Source organism: Centrocercus urophasianus, unplaced genomic scaffold (assembly GCF_019232065.1).
Source record: "Centrocercus urophasianus isolate 14NV4802_14NV808 unplaced genomic scaffold, USGS_Curo_1.0 seq_11, whole genome shotgun sequence".
NCBI classification, from domain to species: Eukaryota; Metazoa; Chordata; class Aves; order Galliformes; family Phasianidae; genus Centrocercus; species Centrocercus urophasianus.
In genome coordinates this window covers 10,116,547-10,141,904 of record NW_024884253.1, presented here as the reverse complement: position 1 = coordinate 10,141,904, position 25,358 = coordinate 10,116,547, and the positions used below count along the sequence as shown (strand labels likewise).

Sequence of the window (25,358 nt, the reverse complement as noted above, 5' to 3'; positions counted from 1 at the left end):
CGTTAAAGGCAAGGCCATGAGCAGCACCCAGGCAGCTTCGTGGGGTTTACTGTGTTCTCATAGGTGACTTGGAAATGGTCTCGCCTATTCTATCTCAATGGTTGTTTCTCCAGGGGAGCACTTGGATTTTCTTCAGCTGCACTGAAGTCCTGCTGGGTGTCGTTTGGAGGGAAAAGGGCTTAATGGGGAGTAGGGATGGGTGCCAGCATTGGGTGGATCGGGCTGCCCTGTGTGGGGTTTTATGAACTTCATAGTGTATGGCCTTGATTGAGTACTGAGAGCCTGAATGTCCATGGGGCTTCCCAGGTGTAGGTCCTCTTGCAGAGCAGGACCCAGCAAGAGCTGGATTGCTTGTTTGAGGAGGTGCTGGGTGTGCTTTGCCCTCAAGCAACTCTTGCTTTGCTTTTTGGTGTGTGAAGCTCTGTCATCATCTGGTTCTGGACTGAAATGCCACTCATTGGCAATGATCTGACTGCAGTGTGCATCCCTCCCAGTGGGCACAGGGATGATTTGCTGCCTCAGGGTGTCTGGGCTCACTGCTCTCCCCGTCGCTCATTCAAGTTCTTGTATTTGTGTTGAAGGGTGAGCTGTAAGCTGACAGCTGTGCCTGCTCTGTGGCCATGCCGTAACCCAGGAACTGCAGGTAATGGTGTGACAGTGGAAACAGAATGTTGATTTACTGTGGTTTTCTTTGTACCCAGATTGCATTTGCTTATGCACAGCACTTCTCTGTCTCCTGGTAATGTATTTCATGAAATTACAGTTGGGTCACAATGGGCCTTAAAGCCCACCCAGCCCCAACTCCTGCCAGAGACTGGTTGCCCCTTATTGGCTCAGGCTGCCCAGAGGAAATGATCATTTCCAGGGAGGAATATTTGAACTGTGAACCCCCATTTTCCTTAATGATTTCATCACAATTGGTTTTTCTGCTCACTGAGTTACAGCAGTAATTCACATCACTGTTAAGCTGCTACCAGATTTTTCCCTGAGGTTACTCAAACATGACCTGAAACATGAAATTAGTCACAACTGCCTTAGTAACAAAGGCTCTGTCATGTTTTAATCTTTTCTCTCTCTATTAGCTTGTCCAGAACCAACTTTGTGAAACTACTTCTGTGGTGGGGACAGGATATTTATATGCATTTGGGGAAAAGTTAGAGCTTTCTCAAGGAAAAGCTTTTACTGTTAAAAATGGGGAGAAATACTTTGATACATTTCTTTTGTTCCCGAGTTCAAAGAGGAACTCATGGGGGCAAGATGAAAGACTTGAGGTTATTAATTTCTCTGTGCATGTCTCTCTCTCCTGCTCTGCACCTCCTTCTGGCAGCAGGTGAAACAACCCACTTCAGCAGCACTGAGCTCCACAGGCTGGCACTCAGTGCCTCAGCAGAGGAGACCCAAGCTGAGGAGTGGTTACCCAGCTGGCTGCATATGAGGCCTTTTGAGCTGCTGCAATGAGAGGATGTTCTCAGTTCTGAGAGCTCCTGGTGAGCACTGCAGGACCACTTAGTGCTATGGCAGTGATACAGACACCAAACCTCTCTTCTCTGTACACTCCTTCTCCCTCCAGCTCCTTTCAATAAGGAAACTGGAATTATTTCAAGCATTTCAATCTCTTTATTTCCAATTGCATTGCTCATCTGTGATACAAAAGTCTAGTTTCCACAAGTAGTTACTTAGAACAAAAAACCTGAATGATTTATACATAAGCAATGACACATTTATAATGTGCAGTACAAGATGTGCAGTGTGGGGATGAGATTCAGCGCAGATCATGCCAAGACGTAAACAAGCATGAAAACAGAGGCTAGCTGATGGTTACAGTTTGGTGAGGCAGTACCTGCAGCTGTCTCAAAGCACAGAAGAATGACAATTCTTAGCAGCTGTGCCTTTCTCATCCTCAGTCCCTTGTTTTAGCCTTGGTCCTTTTCCATATTCACAGAACAGTTCTGAATTCATCAAATATGAAGCTAGGCACGTGTGCTTCAACGACCTAAAGAAAAGGAACTGGTCAGGTTCATTGTTCATTTATGTGTTCTGCTCTCCCATTAACACAGCTTCATCCACCACCGAGCACCCAACCCCAGTGACCTGAACAAGGAAGGAGCCATGGGCCACGCACAGAACGTAAAGCAAGCCCAGGGCTGGGGGAAGTTGTTGGGCCCGGAGGTACAGTGTAAGAGTGGAGGAATGCTGACATACTCTGCTGTTTCTCCAGCCAGCAGCTGGCAGATGGATACTGGGTGGGGTATGAGGGTAACACTGGAAAGCCTCCCTTTGAGCCCAAAGTACATCTAGGAATCAGCAAGTTTTCTTAACTAAGGTACAGACTAGATCAGATAGGGTTATGACTTCTTATTTACATATGAGATTACAACTATTTCATCTTCAAATGCTGCTAAGTTGCACTTAATCCTAACAGAAAATCTCTCTACAAGCACAGACTTTCCTTGCGTGTGAAACAGAGAAGCTGCCCAGGAAGCCCTGCTTCTTTAGAAGGCAGGCAAGGGAAGGAAATGAAGGGCCAGAGACTCAGACTTTCTGAACAGCTCTCAGCCCTTAGAATATTGCTAAGCTTGTTATTATTTCATTCTGCAACATCTCACAACTTCAGTTTTATCTCTCCCTTTCCTGAAAGCCCCCCAGCAACAGACCTGAAGATTAAACAGAAACAAGCTATTCCTCCAGTCCGTTCAAAACAGAAATCCTTCCTGTATTTTTCACCCTCTCTGACTTTTCTAGAAAAATACATTTACCATAAAGACACAAGGACTAATACGAAGATAGTTCACCAAGTACAGAAGTAACACAAGTTGTACAGAGCTCTAGGTTACACAGACTCAAAAAAATCCATTCTGCCCCACTCCTGTTAGGTAACAGATTTCTCACCTCTACTTTAGCTGGGTGTTCTTTTACAGAACATCTAAAAAGGGTAAAGACTGCTCCTTGGACATTCCTACCAAGCCCATCATTTTGGATATTTACTTACAGATGATGCCACGTTCTAGAGTAGGCATGAGTATGGTATGCAGCTGCAGCATGATAGTTTCCCTGAACAAGGCTACATTTAGAATGTGTACAAGTCTCTTTCCAGCAGATTAGAATGTCTGATCAGAGCCTTTTTTTCCCCCCCCCATCTAAAAATATAACTACAGGAATGAAGGGAGAGAAAAATAATTAGCAGTGAATAGCAGTTGAATAGTCTGAAAAGGCAGATTCAAGCTGCTGTAGAAACTGCTGTACCATTGGCTGTCACACGGACATTCCCCAGCATCCTGAAGTCCCTTTCAGCTGCTGCCTTCAGATGTAGACACACTGCAGTTCAGGGGGGACAGCAGAGCCAGTGCTGTATGACACAACAGGGAATTTGTTCTTACCTTTCTCGGTAGTTTTGTGTAGCGAACGTAATCCTCCAGGAACATGAGGGCAGCCACCACCTCAGCAGGCATCTCTGGCATCTTCTGGCTAGTGTTAAACAAACATGAAGACCACCATCTTATCAACAGGTCAGTTACCTGTGTAACGCTCTACAAGAATGCCAAGCTTCAAATAATACTTCCTCCATGGTGTACTGTGTGATTTCATTACAAGAAGAGACACACTTCAATCTTACACTCAAGTCAAACAATATTATTATTTCAAGTGTACTTTACTAAAAAAAAAAAAAAAAAAAAACCAACAAAAAACAAACACACTCTGAAAAAGCTATGGGAACCCTTAATGGAGGTGATACATAAGGAAAAGTGAACGTGGATACCTGGTGCACTGCTCCATCGTTGAACGAATGAACTGACCGATCAGAATCAGAAACTGTTCTGTGTACCTGGAGTGGAACTGTTTCAACAAGGTGAGGAGCCCCAGAACTAAGGGAAGCCAGTCGATCTGATCAGCTGGCCGCCTGCACACCACTCCTGCACAGAAAAAAAAACAATCCAAATCTGCATGTTTATAGAACAACCTATTGTTGGTGGCAGAGGCAAACGTATGTTATGTATTATTGTGAGATTTTCTTCTGTGCCACCTGTTCTGCTTGTCCACGCAAAAATCAAAAGCCAACAGAGCAACTGTGTTTCTCTCACAGTAAATGGCTTAGTGACATTCATTAAGGCAAGGATGGAATGGCAAAGTCAGCAGTTTGGATGTTGTTTCCTACACCACTTTGTTTTGCTTCAGTAAGTCCTGGTTTCAGCTAGGATAGAATCGCAGAATTGCTCAGGTTGGAAAAGACCTTCAAGATCATCAAGCCCGACTGCAACCTGACCATACTACCCTAACCCTAACAACCCCCTGCTACATCACGTCCCTGAGCACCACATCCAAGTTTTTAAACACATCCAGGGATGGTGACTCAACCACCTCCCTGGGGAGCCTATTCCAGTGCTTAACAACCTTTTCTGTAATGAAGTTTTTCCTGATATCCAACCTAAACCTCCCCTGGCACAACATGAGGCCATTTCCCCTCGTCCTGCCACTGTCACCATTGAGAAGAGACCAACCCTGCTCTTGCTGTAAGCACCTTTCAGAAGGAGTCAATTTTCCTCCTAGCAGCTGCCATGGTGCTGTTATGTATTTAGGATGAGAATAATATTAATAGCTCCAATGTTTCTTCGCTGCAGAGCAGTGCTTATACTGAGGCAAGGAGGTCTCAGCTTCTCATGCTGCCCTGCAGCAAGGAGCTGGGAGGCACAAAGGGCTGAGACAGGACAGAGCCAGAGCAGTGACCCACATGGGCCAAAGGGACATCCCACACCATATGACAGCATGCTGAACAAATAAGCTAGGGGTGAGCTGGCAAGTGATTTCACATAGGCTTTCATTAGATTTAGACAAACAGTAAGCAACTTGTACAATACCTAAATTTTTGCTGTACTGAAGTTTGGGAAACTGTGAAATCAGAAACAGGAAGTTGACAGTGGGAAAATATGGCAGACGTTTTGTTGTGATGTAGATCTGAGGAGAGAGGAAAAAAAAAAAAAAAAGGCATAGGTTTTCCATAACATGCTCCCCTCCAATTAATAACATGTGAAACAGAAAAAAGCAAGTTACATCACAGAATCACAGAATCATAGAATCGCAAGGTTGGAAACGACCTGAAGATCATCTAATCCAACCACCCTCCCATTCCTATTGTACCACAAGCACTAAACCATATCTCGTAGCTCCTCATCCAGGTGCCTCTTGAACACTGCCAGGGACGGCGCCTCCACCACCTCCCTGGGCAGCCATTCCAGTGCCTGACCACCCTCTGAGAGAAAAAGTTTCTCCTAATTGTCCAACCTAAACCTCCTCTGGTACAACTTCTGGCCGTTTCCTCGGGTCCTACTATTTGCCTGGGAGAAGAGGCCAGACCCTTTTACACCACAACCTCCCTTCAGGAAGCTGTACAGTGCAATGAGGTCTCCCCTGAGCTCCTCTTCTCCACACTGAACAATCCCAGCTCCCTCAGCCGCTCCTCATAAGGTTTGTGCTCCAGACCCCTCACCAATTTTGTTGCCCTTCTCTGAACACGCTCCAGGACCTCAACATCTTTCCTGTAGTGAGGAGCCCAAAACTGAACACAGTACTCAAGGTGTGGCCTCACCAGTGCTGAGTAGAGGGGGATGATCACCTCCCTGCTCCTGCTGGCCACACTATTTCTATTGCAGGCCAGGATGCTGTTGGCCCTCTTGGCCACCTGGGCACACTGCTGGCTCACGTTCAGCCGGGCATCAACCAACACCCCCAGCTCCTTCTCTTCTTCACACTCATCCAGCCACTCATCCGCAAGCCTGTAACGCTGCATGGGGTTGTTGTGGCCAAAGTGCAGGACCCGACACTTGGCCTTGTTGAACCTCATCCCATTCACCTCAGCCCAGTGATCCAGCTTATCTAGATCCCTCTGAAGGGCCTCCCTGCCCTCAGGCAGATCGACACCACCTCCCAGCTTGGTGTCATCTGCAAACTACTATATCAAGCACTCAAACGTCAGCCTGACCTTATTTAATGGATTGTGAATGCCAGCTGCTTCCAGATAAGCTGTGATTTCATACAGAAGAGTGTTGTCTTCTTTAGGATAAGGCAGTGATGGATTCTGATAGTGTGCTTCTATATCGGCCAGTATGGCTCTGAAAGAGAAGGAAATTGATTGCATTAAATCTTTATTTGAACTATCCAGAAGTAAACTTCACATGATGGCACATCTCATTAATACAGAACCCTTCATGCACACAAAATCTGTAAATGGTTACAAGTAAGAGTAAACCACTTCTCATTTTTTTTTTAGATCTTTCTATAAATACATTTTTGTTTAAAAATTAACACCACTTTCATCGTTCCTATTTATCATGCAAAAATGACCTCAAGTCTAGGTAAAACCAAGCACAATTGAAACCTGCTGTCCACTAACATGCTCATATGATTTCTAGCTGAGTTGCTTACATTAACTGAGTTAGTTACAGCAGCTGTACGTTGTGCAGGACATGCTTGAGGGACCTGGACAGGCTTCGGAGGCAAGATGCACAAACCTCATGAAGTTCAACACAGCCACATGCAAGTCCTGCACTTGGGTTGGGGCAATTCTAAGCACAAATACAGACTGGGTGAAGAACAGACTGAGAGCAGCCCTATCGAGAAGGATTTAGGGGTGTTGGCAGCCCAAGAGGCCAATTGTATTCTGAGCTGCATCAAAAGCATGGCCATCAGAGCAAGAGAGGTGACTGCCCCTCTGCTCTGCTCTTGTGAGCACCATTTGTAGCACTGCATCCAGCTCTGGATGGACACAGACCTGCTGGAAGCAGCCCAGAGGAAGGCCAAGAGGATGATCAGAGCTGGAGCACCTCTCCTGTCTATGAGAAGAGGCTGAGGGAGATCTTATCTCCCTAGAGCCTTTTCTTGTCCAATCCTACAGCAGCTTTCTAGTACCTTAAGAGGTACAGAGCATCAAGTTAAAAAAAGGTAGATTTAGATTAGAAATTAGGACAAAGTTCTTTACATAGGGGGTGGTGAAGTACTGAAACAGCCTGCCCAGAGAAGTTGTTTATGTCCCAACCCTGGAGGTATTCATAGCCAGGTTAGATGGGGATCCGTGCAGCTTGGTCTGGTGGAAGGTGCTGCTGCCTGGGGCAGAGTGGGTTGGAACTTGATGACCCTTGGGGGTTTCTTCCAGCCCAACTCAAACTTCTATTCTTAAAAAAAAAAAGTTTTTTGGGGGTTCAAATTCAAATCCACCAAATCCAGTCAGGCTCCATGTTTTGCCACCATACAGATTTCAAGACCTGTTTAACTGACAACAGTCTGAATAACTACACTGCAGTAAAACATGCAGCCCTTCAATACATTTTAGTTCTTACTTATTGAGGTTTTCCAACGCAGCAGCCAAATGCTTGGAGTCAAACCTGCAGGAGTAATTTAATTCATTGGTAATCTGCCGTCTTAAGATCTGCATCTGACCAACCTGTTTGTGCAAACAAGAAACAAATAAGTGGTGTGTCATAATGAATGCAGTGGGGAAGAAGAAATTAAAATAAAGGAAATCTTAAGGAGTAAGGAAATAGAGTTTACAGTAAAATACATTACATGAAGTCCTCATTACACCTCATTCTTGTTCCCCTCATCTTTTCTCATCAATAGCACAAATATTCATAGCACTTTGAAAAAGCATCGTAACAAAGGCAAGATTAACAAACAAGTTAGTGAGACAGCTTGTTTAAACCCTCAGCATGTTAGACTGCCTTCTGTGTGAACATGGCATGCTCAGGACACACTACTGCCCAAAACTTCAGCCTTAGCACATTCACTCCACACTGTAGGGAGTTTATGGGATTTAAGCTGTGTATATAATGGGAGCTCAGGAGCTCTCATGAATCCAGTCCTGCTTCATCTGTAAAGTTACAGACTTCTACCAACATAAAAACAACACTGTAAAATAAGCAGTCTAAGGTACATAACCAAAAGCTTCTGAGTGGATCCTATGCATCAATAGTGTCAGCCTACCTTCATTATGGAGTCTAAATATGCTGTCCAGATCTTCTGAGTTTTTGCAATTGCTGCAGAATAAACCTTGTTTGAATTTGCTAACAAAAAAAAAAAAAAAAGAAAAAAAAAGGGAAAAGAAATAAATGAAAGTTTACAGAAACACCAGCTTTCTTCCATCTTAACTAGACAGCACTTACCTATAATTCCTTTGAGAGGACTGACAGCATTCATAAGTGCTTTTAATGTATCCTGGACTGTTCGGTCTCGTAATACATTTTTCTGAAACATACTGAGGAAATTCTAAATAAAAGAAAAGAAAGACAGGTAAAATCTCACCCATGTGCTATGCTCAATGGTACAACCACATTTTCAACATCAGTCTTTCGCTGCTAGAGGAGAAGCAAGAACTTCCACAGATGAAGAGTTCTGGAATCCTGTAGTCAGACCACTTGCTTTTCTGAATTACACTCATCAGTGTTAGGACAATTACACATTCACCTCCTCAATACAACCAGTTCAACTGTCAAGTAGAAACTCTTCATCAATGCTTTATTTACATACTTAAAATCTTTAACCAGGTTAGGACTAGATTTTTCAAAGGAAGACTTGCTTATGCTCGTGGGCACTATGGGCCACTGCATAGAACTGACACTGTATTTCTATCATAGTGGACTCAAACAGTCTGATCTTCTCGTTGATATCTAGATAGAAAAATAAAACCTGTCCTTAAAAGGTCAACTTCTGAGCACACAGAGGCCAAAACTGATGCTTGAGGGGCATTATGTAACGCATAACCTCTACTAACTCCATTTACTCTAGAGCAACAAGTCTATCTGCAACTGATATTCTACCTTTGGGTTGGAAATCACTGAAGGCAAGTTGACTTTCAGAAGTCAATAGAACGTATACTTCACCAGCAAAGTCACTACGCAGTAAAAGCAACGCGATCTTGAGAAATTAAAGTTCAAGGATTACCTGCAGCTCCTTCACAATCATAAAGCACAGCAGCCTGTCTAAACCGTTGAGACCAAAGGTCCCCAAAGTATCCTGTATCTCTGAGAAGAGACGGCTGCTGGTTACTTCCTGATGAGTTTTGACATCGTACCAGGTGTTCATTTGGTCAATGTAACACGTGGTTCTAAGGAAGAGGTGAAGAAATAGCATGTTTCAGAATGAGCTGCAGACAGTTTTTGTGATGATCTGAGTAACGCGTTATCTTATTCAGGCAGGCACTCAGAGCTCTCTGTCTCTGCCAGGGTTCTTACATTGTTTTGCTCCTTTTACTAAAATCACAACTTTTCTATTCTACTATTTAAATGCACAAGGCAGATCAGGTAAATTTTAGATAAATTTTAGATAAATATGATGACACGTCAATCAAAAACCATTTGCTGTATATTTCCTTTGAATACAGTGGAATTGGACCAATTCAATGCAAACAGCTTTAATACAGCTTGTGATGCACAGTACTTACTTTGGGTCTGTGATCCTCAGGATTTCTCTACAAAGACGACCAATAAATGTTACAGATTCATCTACAGGTGTGAATTTTGGTATAGGAATATGAGTAGACTGGTATATGCTTTGCCAGTCCTGAATCTGAAAAATAAGTTTTAGTGCATTTTACAGTGTTACCATTGCACATTTTTCCTTCACTCTCAAAACTGTTTTAACTTCAAGTAGTACAACACAGAACAACGCTGTAGGTCACACACAGCAGAACTCTATGAAGAGAAGAAGGAGTCTTATGATGAAGGGTAAGCAAGTTGTAGGTGTGAAGGCTGAGAAAACTACTTCCACTCCTAGCAAAAATTTAATCTGCTTTTTTTTTTTAATGGTAAACTGTCCACTGTTTTGGTAGTTAAGTGAAAATCTCTTCACTCCTCTAGATGTGAAATGTCCTAAGACCTGGCAACTACTGCATCTACCTGAGCCTGTGTGCAGATGGCTAACTATAGATATAAAGAACACCACTGCAATTCTGTAGTTATTTTCTGTTTCCTTTCAGGAAGAAAGGAAGGATATCTGTTGTCAGTGAGTGATATCAAAGATACCAAAGCACTCTTTTTGGGGCACTTTACTCTTCTGTATGAGAGTAAAGGATGCTGAAATAATTCAGAAAAAGCCAGAGGCAGCTCTTTTTTCATGACAGGTAACATATTTAAAGACAATTGAAAGGACTGTGCATGATGGACTGACTACAAGTGTTCTATCACTCAAAGTTCAATGTAAGAGCATTTATTGACTTTTTGTTCTTGACCAGCACCTTTGTTCTTAGGAAGTTGTTGCACTCCTGTTCCACATTGTAGTTAATAATACGAGACACTTCCTCTTGCCAAATTTTTAAGCCATATATATTGACATAATCCTGGATGTATTCAAACGATCGATGGAATCCATCCATTGTTGCTGCCATTTCTTTCAGTTTAGGCATCAGTTCACTCGGCTAGGAAGGGAAGAAGATGATAAAAGTAAAATGGTGAACAAGTAGAATACAAAGAAAATATACAAGACTTCTAAATGCCTTTTTGAACCACAATCTCTCCATGTTTCACTACGCTCCAGCCAGAACTAAAAAAGCACTGGGAGATGTGTCACACGTCGTCTGACATTTCAAATCGTTCTTCTTAGAAACAGGAGGAAAAATATTTTATAACTTTCCTTGCAGGACACTATTGATTGATCTAGGATAGAGATTTAGCAATCTGGACAGGAACAAAACAAGGAGCCATAATCCTTATTTTACTTTTTTCTTTTTGTATTCTATACCTGGCATGTTGCCATGAATTACCACAAGGACAGAACTGTGAACTCACAATTCATAAGACCCTCAGAGCAGAACAAAAATAGGTCTTTGAATTCTGTGTACTCCTACTGGTCTATCACTAATTTTAACATCAAATGAGGCATTAAGAAGTTCAGAAATTCACCTTTTTGCATGAAGGAATTCTATATAGAAACTTATTTCCTAGAAGGAAAAATTATTTTCCCAGCCAGGAAAGCTGGGATACAGGCAAAAATCAAATCAAATCAAGCTGTTACACACCTTGGCTCTAGGATTGAAGATGAGTCCCCTGTGAAGAGCCAGAGCCACCCGTTTTACTAGCTCCTTCCTTATTCCATCCTCTAGTAACTGTTTTGGGTCCACCTAAGTAGAAGAAACATTTTTTTTCTGAAAATCAGAAAGGTATCAAAAATATGAAGGGATATTTGGTTTACCAAGACATACATTAAATATTGATTTTGTAATAGGGAAGCAGTGCTCACAGACACACTTTCCCACCAGCTGCATGTCCAGAGGATAACTACTTCAGGTGTAATAAACAGTTCCTTTAAGTTGAATAACAAATGTTTGTTGTTCCCATATGCAAGGTTTGTTAGTGATCCATTAAGAATGCTGCACAATTATAAAAACCAGAATGTATTAAGCACTGTGCATTGCTTCAAGAATGGTTGCTTTTGGAGTCCTGAAAGATATAGGAAGAGCAGTTGTTGCCAATGGAAGAAGCAGCTATTCAGAAAAGCCTGCAGTCATTTTTCCAATAGGAAAATAAAAAATCAAGTAAGGTTGAAGAACTTATTTACAAGGAGAACTGTAGCTTCTTAATGATCTTAAATAACACAGCTCTAATCTGGATGCCATGTCAAATATCTGCTTGAAAATGCAAGCCCATTTTTATTCCAGTTTCTGTTTCTTTATATCTTCTAAGCCTTGCCTAATTCGCAGAAGTCTATTTGTGCTACAGTGCTAACAGTCACCAAGTGACTTTTTCTTACTGAAATAACAGAACATTACCTTGATGATTCCAACTAACGTAGTTTTCATCATGAGGATGCCTTCAGTGAAAATTGAAATTGCGTGGGTTAGCTTGGCAACCTTTAATAGAAAAAGAGGATACAAGTTACTGAAGTGATTTAACAGATTTAGACAATGACTCCAGAAAGATACACACATTTTCCAGTTGTAGCTTCCAGCTGCAGATTAATGTGACTTGCACTGACATACTTCCAACTGTTCATCTTGTTCTAGTCTTATAGTACAGTAATAATTTTTCTTTTAATTAGACTGATATAGCTATGTAACCAGTAGGAGAGAACAGGTGCTACTCAGAAGCTTTACAAAGATTATGGGAGATGTGACTTGCTGTATTATTGCATGTCTATAAACATCAAGTGTCTCCGAGCAGCCTATGGACACAGTTTGAAGCAGAGGTAAAACCTGTTGCCAGTAATGAATCCATTTCAATATTTCCACTGACAAAATACTGCAGCACACTCAGTTTTAAATTATTAGGTAGGCATGTTTATGCTCAGAGTTCAGAAAAGCCAGTCTTTTGCCTTTAAGACATTTGCAACGTAATATAGAGGCAATGCAGTTCCACAGAAGCCACAAGTGAGAAGCTTCCTTAAAATTAAAAGAATATTATGGAACACTGCCTCCTCCATCCCCGCTCTCCCTTCCCCCAGTAAGCTTTCACTGAGTTTAATGTGCAAGTCTAAGTGCTTGGATCTGAATATCAGCTTAATTAGAGACCACAATCTGTTTAACTAACAAGTGAGTATTTTGAGAAAAACTGCTGGAAAAAGATGGCATTCTAACTGACACTTGGAGAACTAAAGGATATATTATTTGGGAGAATTAGGGACCTATTCAGATTTTCCTGCTCCTCATAATCTTCTATCAAAGATGCCTACGTTTGCTCACCCTCCCAGACCAGTAACGGTGCAGAAGACATCACACAGCCACAGCCAGCACTGAACAACAGCAACTTCTTCATCTGATCAAACCAACACACCCTCAGTCTCTATTCATATTTGAAAAAGCTTAGCCCTGTGCTTTATTCAGTCTAACCTTCTCCTTCTCCTGGAGCACACATTGCAAACTGTGAAAGCTCCATTTCAGACTTGTGCTGTTGGTCTGTTCAGTGCTCCCTGCCCCCAGGCCCAAAATCTTGATCCTTGTTTACAAACAGATTTAACTTTCCTCTCTTCTTCCACAAGACCAAAAATTAGACTTTTGCAAACAGAAGTTACTCATTTGTCCTCAGGAAAATTATGGTATTCACATTTAATAACACATATCCATTTTAATTCTTACTCCGCTGCCACACTCAATTCCACTTTTAAAAGCATAACCCTATGGGAGCAGTATCTATTCAAATTTAGGCTGAAGTCAGCTACCCACGGGGTACGATTTGTAGGAGTTCCCTACTGTAACTGCACCTCGTATCGTGGCCCCAGCTGAGCATAATCTCGTAGCTTGTCCTTATCAAGGCGAGTTGGCACTTCAATGATGTCGTGGGTCTGAAGCTTTATTATTTTGAGAAGGGAAGTAAACATGCTCTCAGGAATTATCTGTAGAACCTTCATAAAAAAAAGAGTGTTGAGACAAACAGTCATTATAAATAATCAGAAACGGTGTAAAAATGATTACAGAATGAGACGACGTCTGTCCAAACGCCTACCTTTCTTACGTAGGAAACCAGCTCACCAGAGTAATACTGTGATACACTGAGAAGATCAGGACTGTTTGCTTGATTGATACGGAGAAGCGGCAGGTCAAGAGCAGAGGCAAGCTAGAAACAAAATGAACATTTTAACTTCACATCTGCTTTCCTAATAAGAATTAAATGACTCAACTCTTTTGCCCGGGCTCTTCAGCTACAACTCTAAGTACTACATTCTTCCTAAGCAGCAGTGTTTTATTACAATGTCACAAAGTTCAGTATTATGCCACATTCCTCACTTTATCATTGCAGAAGCTATTTTTTCCTGTGACTTTACTCTCCTCTCTCCCCTTCCCATGCTATTTCCCATTCTTAACTCCACAAACAATATTTTTATTTGATGCCAGATCTTCATTATGACAGAAAAATGGCATAACCAATCTATCTTCAGTCTCCTCTGATACACATGCAGGAAATTCAATCTTTGGAAGTGATGTCTGCAGCAAGTAGCTGTAATGTATTGAGGCTGGATGATGAGGCCATTTTGTCTAGCAGCAATGTTACTGGCTTTATAGAATAACGTAAATAACTCTGTTTCATCTCCAGTAAAACTAAACTTGAGTTAATTCAGTAATTTTACTCTAACAAAGCTGGATACAGAAAATAGTGGTAAAAGTGATTTAAACTATTTGTGACTTTATAGACTTAAGGCCTGTTTAACAAACACTTTGATTGACTCACACTGTTAAAATACCTTCACATACCCTCATACTTACCTTTAGAAAAGTAGCTCTGAGTTTAGTTACCATAGATGGACTGACTCTTATGCTTTCCTGCATTATAGATGTAAAGCTGAGTAGAAAATAAAGAAAACAAATCAGCTCCTTCCCCCGAAACTATTTTCAACTCATTTGCCATTAGCAACAGTGTAATCCAGAAATGGCATAGGAGATCTGGGAAACTTCACTAAAAAAAGATTTTGGTCAGAAGAGCTACTGGCTAGAAAAAAAAAATGTAAGGTGGGGGTGGTGGAGGTAAAGCCAATGGCATTGGGGATGGAAAATGAAGCAGCAGCTTAGCAAAAGCACACTATGGAGAAGTTCTGTACGTTTTTTCTTTCTGTGTCTGTTTTTGGTTGAAAAGGGGAAACCTAGTCAGACTAAAGGGTGCAGATAGAAACTTAACACGACTGTTACAGTTAGACCAGGGTAGAAGCTTCACCTGCAGCTCAGAACATGGATAAGAGTTAACAGCCATGCCTGTCAAGTTGATGAGAGTTGAATATATTCAACAACTCACGTATTTTTTAAACTGGAGAGCTTAGCACAGAATAGTATCAGTTGGATGGGACCTATGAAGATCACTGAGTCTCACTGTGCCATAATGGTAAAAACATTCACACACGTTACTCCTTTGAAGTTCCACCACTGATGACTTGGAAGCAATGGCTCCTGCTGGGATACCTGTCAATCAGTTGCCAAGCGTAAGAAAGATCGCCCACTATCTGCATGGTGATCAAGACCTCTTCTTTAATGTTGATAGTTCGGATCATCTGATGTAGAAATTTGCGGGTGTCAGCCAGAAACTGGCAAACTTGTAGATTAGTTTCCAGCTGGTGAAATTCTTGGACCTGTATTTACAAATAAAACAGCAACAAAAATTCCCTTTTCGGTCCATTCACCTTCACAGGCAGCCACAGAAACAAATGATTAACCTGACATCTCTTCAGATAGTGATACTGCACTACACTGGCCTATTTTAGAGGGTGTTCAGTAAGATATTTTGTGAAGTTAGTGCAGCAAATGTACTGGGATTCTGTTATAACCCAGAAAGAGAAACACGACGCCGTAACAAAATATGGTATTTTTATTTTGCCTTCAAAATTACCCTCTCTAGGTTCAAGTGAATTTCAGAATTTCTCATAAACTAATAAGCAATGTTGACAAATAACATTTGGGACTGAATTCATTTCTCCATTTCATCCAGATATCCCCACTAGTACTCAGCTGCAGTTAGCACAATTTTTCATGCTGTATCCCTTATTTTACAATCATAAGGGAAGTTCTGTATGTACAAAACTGCAAAGATACACACACTTAACCTATTGTTAAAATGAAAATCTGCTTTGTAAATCATTGTTTGTATGTCTTTGCCATACCTCCTCCAGTGCCTGTATTAGCTGCACAGTTTTCCTGCCCGCTGCAGTGGAATCATCATAGTTAAGAGACATTATTTGCTTGGAGATTTCTCTGAACCAAGCCTGAAGATTTTCTATGCAAGAACAAGAAAAAAAAATAATCAAATCTTTCCATGGGTGGTAAAGAAGTAATGATGCAGGCAACTTGCTGGACAGTACCAAAAAAACTCCCAAACAATCCACCAAGATACCCCAATAAAACAAAACCAAGAAACTCTAATTGCTATACATAAGGGAGATTATTTACAAAGTCTTCATCTCACTTTTTACATTACTAGCCTTTCAATGCATAGACTTTTAAAGGAGCAAATGCTCAGGTGAATATTACAAAACAATTATAGAAACAAACTGGCATTACAAACATCTGTACAAAGAAGCCCTTTAAATCACAAATTCACATTTTATAAATGGCTTTATAAAGGCAATTGTCTTGTCAGTTGCAATTTGTGTGTTCTGGCTACAAGCAGCCCTTACACTGATGCTTTATGCAGTTTTTGTGATCAGACTAGACAGCAATCTAACATTTTTACATCACCAGAATCAAAAAAAGAGATATTTCAAAAACACAGAGCAAGAAATTCAGAAAAACAGATCCATGCTTTCGAAGAGTTGGAGAAGCTCAGAAATTTGGTAGAAAAGTGGGTTTGAAAAAAGAATATTGATACAATAAAAATCCAGGTTACAGCTAGGAAAAGAATGCAAGGAAACCTTGAAGCATCCCCACGTTTAATGGATATGATCTTTCCACTCCTTTTTACGTAGAATACAATAACATGAACTCTTTTACACGTGGAAAAGTGAAATGGTATTTCATAACCTTACCTGCCACCTCTAAACAAACCGATACAAACTGGACTGAAAAACACAGCCATGTAAATATTAGGAAGCTAAACGAGGCTTACATATGGTGTATACACAGTAAACCTAAGCAACACAGCATGTAAGAGACCTCAGTGGAATCTAAGGCATGTCAAATATTTTTGTATTATCAATATTAACCTCATCTATTTTCTTTCAGTATCAACTTAGAAATAAAAAGCATTTTTTTCCCCTCTCCCATCAGTTCAGTTTCCAGTCATTACCATTTTTCTCTACTCTTGTGAGAGGCTTGACTCCTGAAAAGACATCAGCAAGCTCAGTCATCCTTTCAGATCCCTCTTTTTTGTAATTCTCCCATTTTGTCTGTTTTTCTGACAACATTTGCTTGAACATCTATTGAAAACAAAGCATTTGCTTTATGAAATTGGCAAGATGACACACTAAAGAAAACAAAATAAGATAGTGAGGTCAGATGGAACTGACTTACAGGGAGTGCTGCATAACTTCAGGACCTTACCAGAATATTAAATACGAAATTAAAAGCACTGAGAAGTACAGCCAGTGAGATGAACGTAGTGTGATAGAAATAAATTGCATATGCACACACACAGATATTGTTGGCATTCAGCCAGTTATAGAACACCCTGCACCTTTTTTTTTAATATTTACAGATATTACAAGACTCTGACCTAACGTAGACTTATACCTCACATAGTCATCAGCCTACAAAGAGGCACTCTATTCCAAACAGCACGTAATTAAAGCTCAGCACACCCTTTGCTATTTAACCTGTTCAAAGAATTAGCACTGCTTAACGTCCGGATGTTCGTGCAAAGTTCTCAGTAAATACTGAGATGCTGGGAAACAATGAAAACTGCCAATTACTGAGGAGACTGAAGAAGTCATCAGTCATTTGCAGGTCTCTACAGAAAGCCCACAATTAAATGAAGAGAATCCATTCCTTCTAACTCTTCTGTGTAATAAATGTACAACTCTGCTCGACTCTTCACTTCTGTTGTGCTGTTAAAGGGAAAGCAGTGAAGAAGGCAGTAGCACATTACCTCTTTCAGAATGAATTCAAACTGAGCTGTATCCAGAAGAAGCTGGAATAGGACCTTGGGATTGTACCTTGAGTCTGTTAGAATCTGATCCTTTATCTGGCGGAGACGTTTGTTATTTGGATCACAAGCTAAAAAAGGAAGGACAGCAGAGTAAAGAATCTGGCCAAACTTTTCAGTCTTTGTAAGTAAATTTGTATTTAATTGTTTGAAAGCAAAACCATTTTGGTCTCATAGGCTTGTCCCCACTCATCCTGCATTTACATGGATTTCATCAGCTTTGTACAGCCTGCATTTGAACAGTAAAGGTTGCTGGAGTGCTTCAGCTTCATTAACTCTTCTGCTGGCTTCTGTAAACCAAGTGTGAATTTAGCACTCCTTATTCAGAAGCCCATAGATCAGCATTTCTTAAGACTGTTATAGAAAATGCACGGAGATACAACACCTCTCACATCGTAATATATGCACATTTACTTCACTTAATGATTTTGGGAGCACAACAGCAAAATAACAGCTCAACACAGCACTAAAAACAGCAGGTGACATTTTACTGACTGCACACAGCAAACTGCTCTCAGGATGGAAGATGAAGCACCGGAATAGCAGGGCAGACAACTCTGAAATAACAGTCTGGCATTACCTGGTAATGAGGTCTTACCTGTGTCTGCAGTGTGAAGCATCAACCAACGGATTGCTACATTGCAGTCTCGCAGGCAATTCAGCAGTTTGGGGATATTGTCCAGCACCAGCTCTTCCCTCAGACAGCCCTCTTTGAGAAACTGCTGCACCTGAGTGTGCACTCGCTCAGTGACTGCAGCATACCTGTTTGCCTTAGAACATAAAGTGTTTGCATCAATGTAATCCTGGTTTCTAAGGGAATGCACTATGTACATCAAGGCTGGGGCTTCTAAGAACTTAATGGGGATGAGACCAGAAAAGTGTTCTCATTCCTAATACAAGCTTAGGAAGCATCATCTAAAACTATCTTGCTGTGTGCCACATTACCAACAGAAACACAGATTCTAAAACAGTTACTAAAGAAAAACCAAACATTATAGTTAGCTTAAGATATGCTAATACTGAACAACACCTTGATGAGCACCAGCAACTATTCTGTCAAGTCACAACCTTGAAACTCTCAGGGGAAACAACCACAAAAGGAGGTGAAACAAGCAATGCTAGGAGGACCAGAGCTTGAGACTGAAGTATTCTTTACTTTGTTATATATAAAAAGTTACTTTTGAGTAACTTTTGAGTAAGTATTCTATTGGAATAAAATTCAAACAACTCTATACATGAGAAAAAAAACCCACAGATATTAGAAATGATTACACAGATTGAAAACTTGCTAAAAATACTGAAACCTGGTTTATGTACCTGCTCTTTTACATTTGCAATATCCAGTGTGTAGTTGAGGGCAGTTTTAGCAGCTTTGTATGGCTCCCATGCTTCTGCTAGATTTACAGTGATTCCCATATAAATGCTAATAACCTAAGCAGAAAACAAGAAGTGTTAGAAAGTGATATGTTATAGGCATGAACAGCAGCTGGTCTTTCGATAGCCATGTTCTTTGCTGCAAAGTAAGAAGAAATGACATGAAGCAGAGTGTACTGGAGGCTTAGTCAGTTCAGAAAGCAATATGATGGTTCCTTCTATCATTATGTATAAACCCTGTAAGAATTCTTCAGAAAACGACCTAAGCAAACTGGCGGACATACTGAACATGAATCAGACATGCAGCCTTATGAAAATAAAGACTAACTGTACACTAGACTACGCCATTCAGATTGTGGCCAGTGGATTGAGGGAAGTGACCATTCCTCTCTTGCCAGCCCCATGAGGTTCCATTTAGAGTAATGTGTCTGTATTTGAGCCCCTCAGTACATGATAGGCATGGACAAACTAGAATGAATTCAGTGGAAGGCCACTAGGATGGGACTCACTATGGAAGGAGAGGCTGAGGGAGCTGGGTTTATTTGAGTTACACCTCTTAAACCTTCTTTTCTCTGACTGCAAGCTTTCACAGCTTAAATGGAAGTTATGTGTAAGACAGAGCCAGATTCTGATCAGAGGTACAAAGGAAAAAGTCAAGAGGCAAACATCACAAGCTGAAAGAGAAATTCCAGTTGAACAAAATGAAGAAATTCCTCACAAGGAGAGTGATTAGGCACAGCCACAGGTGCTTGCAGACGCTGCAGAACCTTCTATTTAGATACATTCAAAATGCTACTGGACAAGTCCAGGAATAACCTGATTTAAATCTGAAGTTAGCCCTGCTTTGAGAAGAAGGCTGGACTAGAAGATGCCCTCATGCACCTTCCAGTCTACATTTTCCTACGAAGCACTCTACCACAATGGTATCAGATACAGCTGGTTTAAGCATTTACAACAATTACTGTTATATTTAAAGAGCAGCTGTCCTTGCTTATCCAGAAGGACTGACTCAGAGTGCCTCATTCAAAGTAAGATTGCTTCAGAAAAGAATTGGAACAGATGCACAGAGAACACTCGTTTGGTGCTTTGTTCTTTCTTTTTTCAGAAAGCATACTGTACAAATTAAGTACACTGCTTCTATAACATGAAACCCAGAGAAAAAAAATTAAAACAAAATTAAATTTTACCCAATTATCAGGGAAGTATTTATCCACTATCTCTCTCATTTTTGCTTGTTGTGTGTGAAGAATAGAAGCATCAAAATACAGTATCACATAGAGCATAGCAGCCTGAGTAGCCAGAGCAGTGCTGCGGTGTTCTGGTAATGGATATGCAGAAACCTGGGAATGGAGACCAAAACAAAACAGCACATAATATAATGCAACAAAAACCACTTGCAGTGGTTTAAAAAGTACTGCCTATCCATCAATACACATACAACATATAGCATACTACAAGATCAGGGGGATATGCAGGTAAGCTGGATGTGTTTATACATGCAGTGTATTTAGCAGACATATTTTACAGAATATAGAATTTGACTGTGGAGATGTCTGCTAACTTTTACAGGTTACAATAATAAGCCAGTATTTGGCATTCAGTTTTAGATCCCTCTTATCTCACAGAAACTTACCTGATTGTAGACGTCGTCTGACCGCAAGCGGCCAACAACCATGCTGATGAACGTTTCACTTACGGGTACCCTGCTGAAGTAACTCTCAGGGTAGTTTGGAGGTCTTTTAGCTCCAGGTTGGCTTGAGTACCCAGTGCTCCGAAGCAACTTACAGATATCATCTAAATTGGAGTCAGCAGAGGATCGGGCAGCACTGTTTTACAACAGGAACAAACGAAAACTGAGCTGTGTGACCTCATAGTTTCCCCCTTTCACTTCCCTTGTAGCTGCCAATCTTAATCTTACAACTTAATCTGAAAGTCTGCCAGTGGACTTCAAATCTCTTGCTCTAGTTTTGCAGTGAGACCCAATAGCAATAGCTCATGCTATGAGCTCTGCTGATAACCAGTGAGCTCTGCAGAATTATCAGTCTAGCTGAATGATCAAACAAGTGCAAACACTTCCATTTATCTTAATGCAATGACTCAGTGAACTGAGTAAACCATATTACATTCTTTCTGCTGTGAGTACTTCTGAACACCAAACTAAGTTACCTGTATCTGTAATAGGAAACCAACATTCTTTCTCTGACTTCTCCTTCAATTTTCTGGTCAATGACCAGCAGCATGACTCCATACAGATAGAGTGCTTCACACTGATTGGGAAAAGCAGAATGAAGGACATACGATTTGAAGGGTCATTAAAAGACAAACAAGTGCTGACAAAACTAACAGAATGTCAACTATTCAGTCAATACAACGTGAGAAACAGCAGGCTGTGGACTTTTGGTTGTTGATCCCCTCAAAGCAAGCCACAGCATTACAGTATTCTTGGAGAATTTTAATCTTTCTCTAGTTTTGCTTTTATCAGTTCATTTTCTACTATTACAACATTTTTGAATACTTACTAAAAGTTGTTTTCCATCTTCATTAAGGAGCACAGTTTCTAATGTTTGCTGGATGTAAATTCCTTCATTGAGGTCATCTAAATATCTAAGAACCATGACAAAGAGTTGGTAATAGACTACTTTAGTCTCAAAATACATCTCCTCAGAACTCAATTGACCAAATTCCTCTGAAAGTCAACAGAGACAACAGAACACCTTGCAGCAGCACAAGCAGCAGCAAAGGACAAAATGAGAGTCTGGATGGAACTCTTAGCTAGAGCCAACCAGTTGGCAAAACACTCCTCTCATTTCTAGATGCTCTCAGTGAACTAGACTCCATAACTTACAGCTCACATCCTCTTAATTATCATATGGAAGGGTAACAGCTTGAGAACCATGTACTGAGAAGGAAAAGCACCTCCCCAAGTGCAAAATATAGCAGAAATATCATACTTTCAAGTTATCACAAAAATACCCCCTAGAAACATGTTAAATTTATGTCAACTGCAATTTAAAAGGTGGAGCTAGAAACAGAGACTGTTCATCTGGATGAAGAGTATTTCTGCTTAGTAAAGGGCTTTCCAGTAAAATTACATGTTACCATAAGACCAATGCTCCCATACAAAACCAATAAAAACAGCAAATCTTAGATTTAAGGTTCTCTGGATTTTTTTCTTTTTACATGAACTTTTCCTATTGCATTTGCAGGCAGGCATAGCAAATTTAAGGCAACCCCACTGAAGAATTGAGTTTAGGAAAATAATGACAATGAAATCTAAACAAACAAACAAACAAAAAAAAAAACACAACAAAAAAAAACCAAACAACAAACCCACCAGGATCTGGCATATTGTTTTGCAAGACCACAGAAATCCAGTCTTTAAGAAACTCTGCATGCATTCATGATACTGTACCTGTTTAAATCTACGATGTATTTATGTACACTCTGAAAAGCTAGATAAAATCTTGTCAAAATTTCAATGTTGTTTTCACGAAATTCTTCATCTAAATCCAGTAGCTCTGGTTTTGCTTCCAGTTTGCCTTCACATGCCTCAGGCCCCTACAAAAAAGACAATTACATTTAGAGACAACGTTTGACTGTGCCCATAATGCTCTTCACTAGGACACAAAATACACAACTACCAGAAGGACAGTTACAAGAAAACTAACCTTTCCTATTAAAACAAGAACTTGCAGTTTTCCAAACTACTTCATGATTGAAAATGTATTCCATGAGGAATTTTACTTTTTTTTTTTTTTTAAACACAATCAATTTAGATATGATTTCTTCTATGCAGGCAATGGAAAAAGACGATTAACACTTTGGGTAAAACTGATGCATCTGAAGCCATAGTGCAACCACTTTGAAAAGCAGCAGTGCTGCTTTGCTTCTTTAACATTCAAAAATCTTCTGGTTTCCACAACAGTTGTATTTCTTACCAATCATACCTATCTGCTTTTCAGTTTCCGAGTAATTTGTGTAAATAAAAATAATTAAGAAAAAAAAAAATCTAACAAACACATCTAAAGGTATCTGTGAAATCATTTGTGCTTCAAGTTTCCAGCACCTGAGGCTCCCAGTCAGTGCCCAAAGTTTACAGCTCCTATCAGTTCTCCTCCTCCCCAATACTGCTGTACTACTAATATGAATTTCAAATGTACAAACCGGCTAAAATCAAACTACACTGCATCTGCAGCTCCTTCTAAATCATACCGGAGAATGATAGAGGGATTAAGCTCTTTGCAAGATGTAAGGAAAACAAGGACTTTGCATGCTCACTACTCTTTATTTGTTGATTCAGCACACGTGACAATTTCAGTGAGCGAACAATCACAGTACTGTCCAACAGGAAAGCACGAAGCAGCTTTCACAGCTGCAGAGAACAAGCTACAGATAACCAAAGGAACATGGGCATACTGCCCACAGTACTGTTCCAGAAACCCGACCCACTGCACAGGCTCAGAACCTGGTAGTGAAAACAACATTTGAAGTTACTGCAGGAATAACACCCAAGAAGAAAACCCACAACTCAAGTCTTATATGACCAGTGTTTGCCAAAACTCACAGGCCAGATGACTCATCATACATTCTGAAAGACTGTTCTTCTACATACAAACATAAAATTCCCTTCTAGTACTAAAACTCTATGCAGCATGGCTACTGGTTATTACTTCTATTCTGCCCAGGTGCCTGTGAACAGAGCACGCACCAGACTCCTTCTGCTCAATGAAATTGAGTAAGATGAGGCTAAGTATGATCAAAACTATACAAAATGCAGGACGGTCCAAAACTGTTTTTGTGTTTGTATGCAAGCATATCCCAGTTACTATCTCAGTTTGGTAAATTTTTGGTAAGCATAAAGCAAACAGCAAGTCACAGAAGCAGTAAGGTTAGATAAGACCACAAAGGTTATCTACTTCAACCATCAACCCATCACCACTGCGCCCACTAAATCACATCTCTAGGTACCACATCTACCCTGTTCTTCAAAACCTCGAGGGACAGCAATCCCACTACTGCCCTGTACAATACCTGACCATTCTTTCTGGGATAAATTCTCTCCTAGTATTCAACTCAAACCTTCATTGCTGCAACATCAGCCTATCAAAAACCACTCAGTCTATCACTGTTACCTGGGAGGATGACTCCCACCTCACCACAGTCTCCTTTCAGGCACCTTTAGAGAACAATAAGGTCTCTCCTGATCCTCCTCTTCTATGATTGAAGAAACTCAGTTCCCCCCACTGCTCTCTACTAGATTTGTGCTCCAGACCCTTTCATAGCTTCACTGCCCTTCTCTGGATGCAGTCCAGGACCTCAATGTCTTTCCTGCAGGGACTGAGCACAGTACTCAAGGTGAGGCCTCACCAGTGCTGAGTACAGAGGAACTGTAGCAATAACAAGTCACTGCAGTCACTTCTGAAGCACATTAGTAATAAACACAATAGTCAGGAATCGGTTTGGTAAGCCTTACGTTCAGGACAACAATGCTTTACAGAGAAGTCTAACAACAGAAGAAAGGGGTTTACCTTAAAGTAACTGAAATCAAAGATGATATCTCCATACTTCTGTTGATCAGCCTTGTCCTTCAGCCTGAAAACCCCAGGGATAAATTCGGAAAGTCTTAAGAGCTCTGCAATGATAGCATTTCCACAAGAGACAATCCGAAGAATTGCCTGACCACAGAGGTTATTTTCAGCAAGAAAATCCACCATCGTGGAGCTGGATGTGAACACGCAGCACAAGTCCTGCTGCCTGTTTTTGACCACCCGCTTTTAGGTCGTTTGACGAAGAAATCCTAATGAGAAAACGGGCTGCTCCATCAACAGCACCTGCAGAAACAGAAGCAGGCACATTCAACTCCCGAGGGACACTGCCTAGGGGGCGTGTGAAGGGTCAGCGATGGGATTAAATGTTCTCAGCAGTCTTTTCCAACCTGAATGACTCTACAATACTTCTGACACTACGCAGATTTTTAAGCGCACACCTACATCTTTCACAGAGCCACAGAACTGTAGGTTCTGGAAAGGACTTCCAGAGAACATCGAGTCCGGTCCCTGCAAAGCAGGCCAATAAACTGCAAATGCAGCATTTAAAGCGCTCGGTAAAACCAAAAGCACCGCGTTCCTCCCCAGCACGCACACGGTGCTCGACGCGCTCGCCCGCGCCGGCCGCCGCTACGAACGCAGCGCGGGGCGCTCTGAGCCGCAGCCCCACACGCCCAGCCGTGCCGCCAGGCCCTGAGCTCCGCCGCCGCCCGAGGCCCAGCTCTCTCTCGCCGCCTCAACCCAACCGCGAGCCCCAGCGACGCGCCTGCTCACCGCGCCCCGCCGCGAGGCAGCGAGGAGAGCTCGGAGGGCCGCCCGAAGGGAGCGGCGGCGGCAGCAGGTGAGCGCGGGCGGGCGGCGGTACGGCTCTGCGGTACGGCTCTGCCCCATCACGTGACGGCGC

General features: G+C 41.3%; 1 protein-coding gene across 1 annotated transcript; it reads right to left on the bottom strand.

The window, feature by feature from the left end:
- Nucleotides 1-1,594: 1,594 nt before the first annotated feature.
- Nucleotides 1,595-25,300, bottom strand: WASHC5 (WASH complex subunit 5). The gene is made up of 29 exons (XM_042840093.1): nt 25,229-25,300; nt 24,437-24,739; nt 22,321-22,466; nt 21,428-21,512; nt 21,075-21,175; nt 20,542-20,734; nt 20,096-20,248; nt 18,852-18,965; nt 18,133-18,304; nt 17,478-17,605; nt 16,680-16,809; nt 15,559-15,671; nt 14,864-15,030; nt 14,177-14,252; nt 13,419-13,529; nt 13,177-13,317; nt 11,750-11,830; nt 11,000-11,101; nt 10,220-10,399; nt 9,428-9,552; nt 8,929-9,091; nt 8,151-8,253; nt 7,972-8,051; nt 7,329-7,432; nt 5,975-6,104; nt 4,854-4,950; nt 3,758-3,911; nt 3,378-3,465; nt 1,595-1,993 (listed from the first exon to the last, which is right to left on the bottom strand). Exons 2-29 carry the CDS (start codon nt 24,620-24,622, stop codon nt 1,937-1,939), a joined length of 3,480 nt encoding a protein of 1,159 aa, XP_042696027.1. The 5' UTR covers nt 24,623-24,739; nt 25,229-25,300; the 3' UTR covers nt 1,595-1,936.
- Between the last annotated feature and the right edge of the window lie 58 nt (nt 25,301-25,358).

Bases quoted from the DNA above. Each gene is read 5' to 3' on its own strand.
- WASHC5 (XM_042840093.1), bottom strand. From the start codon at position 24,622: ATGGTGGATTTTCTTGCTGAAAATAACCTCTGTGGTCAGGCAATTCTT. The intron at 18,966-20,095 runs GTAAAATTTAAT...TTTTCTGCTTAG, and splicing joins AATACTTCCCTGATAATTGG to GTTATTAGCATTTATATGGG. The intron at 18,305-18,851 runs GTACATAAACCA...TTATGTTCTAAG, and splicing joins TTGCAAATGTAAAAGAGCAG to GCAAACAGGTATGCTGCAGT.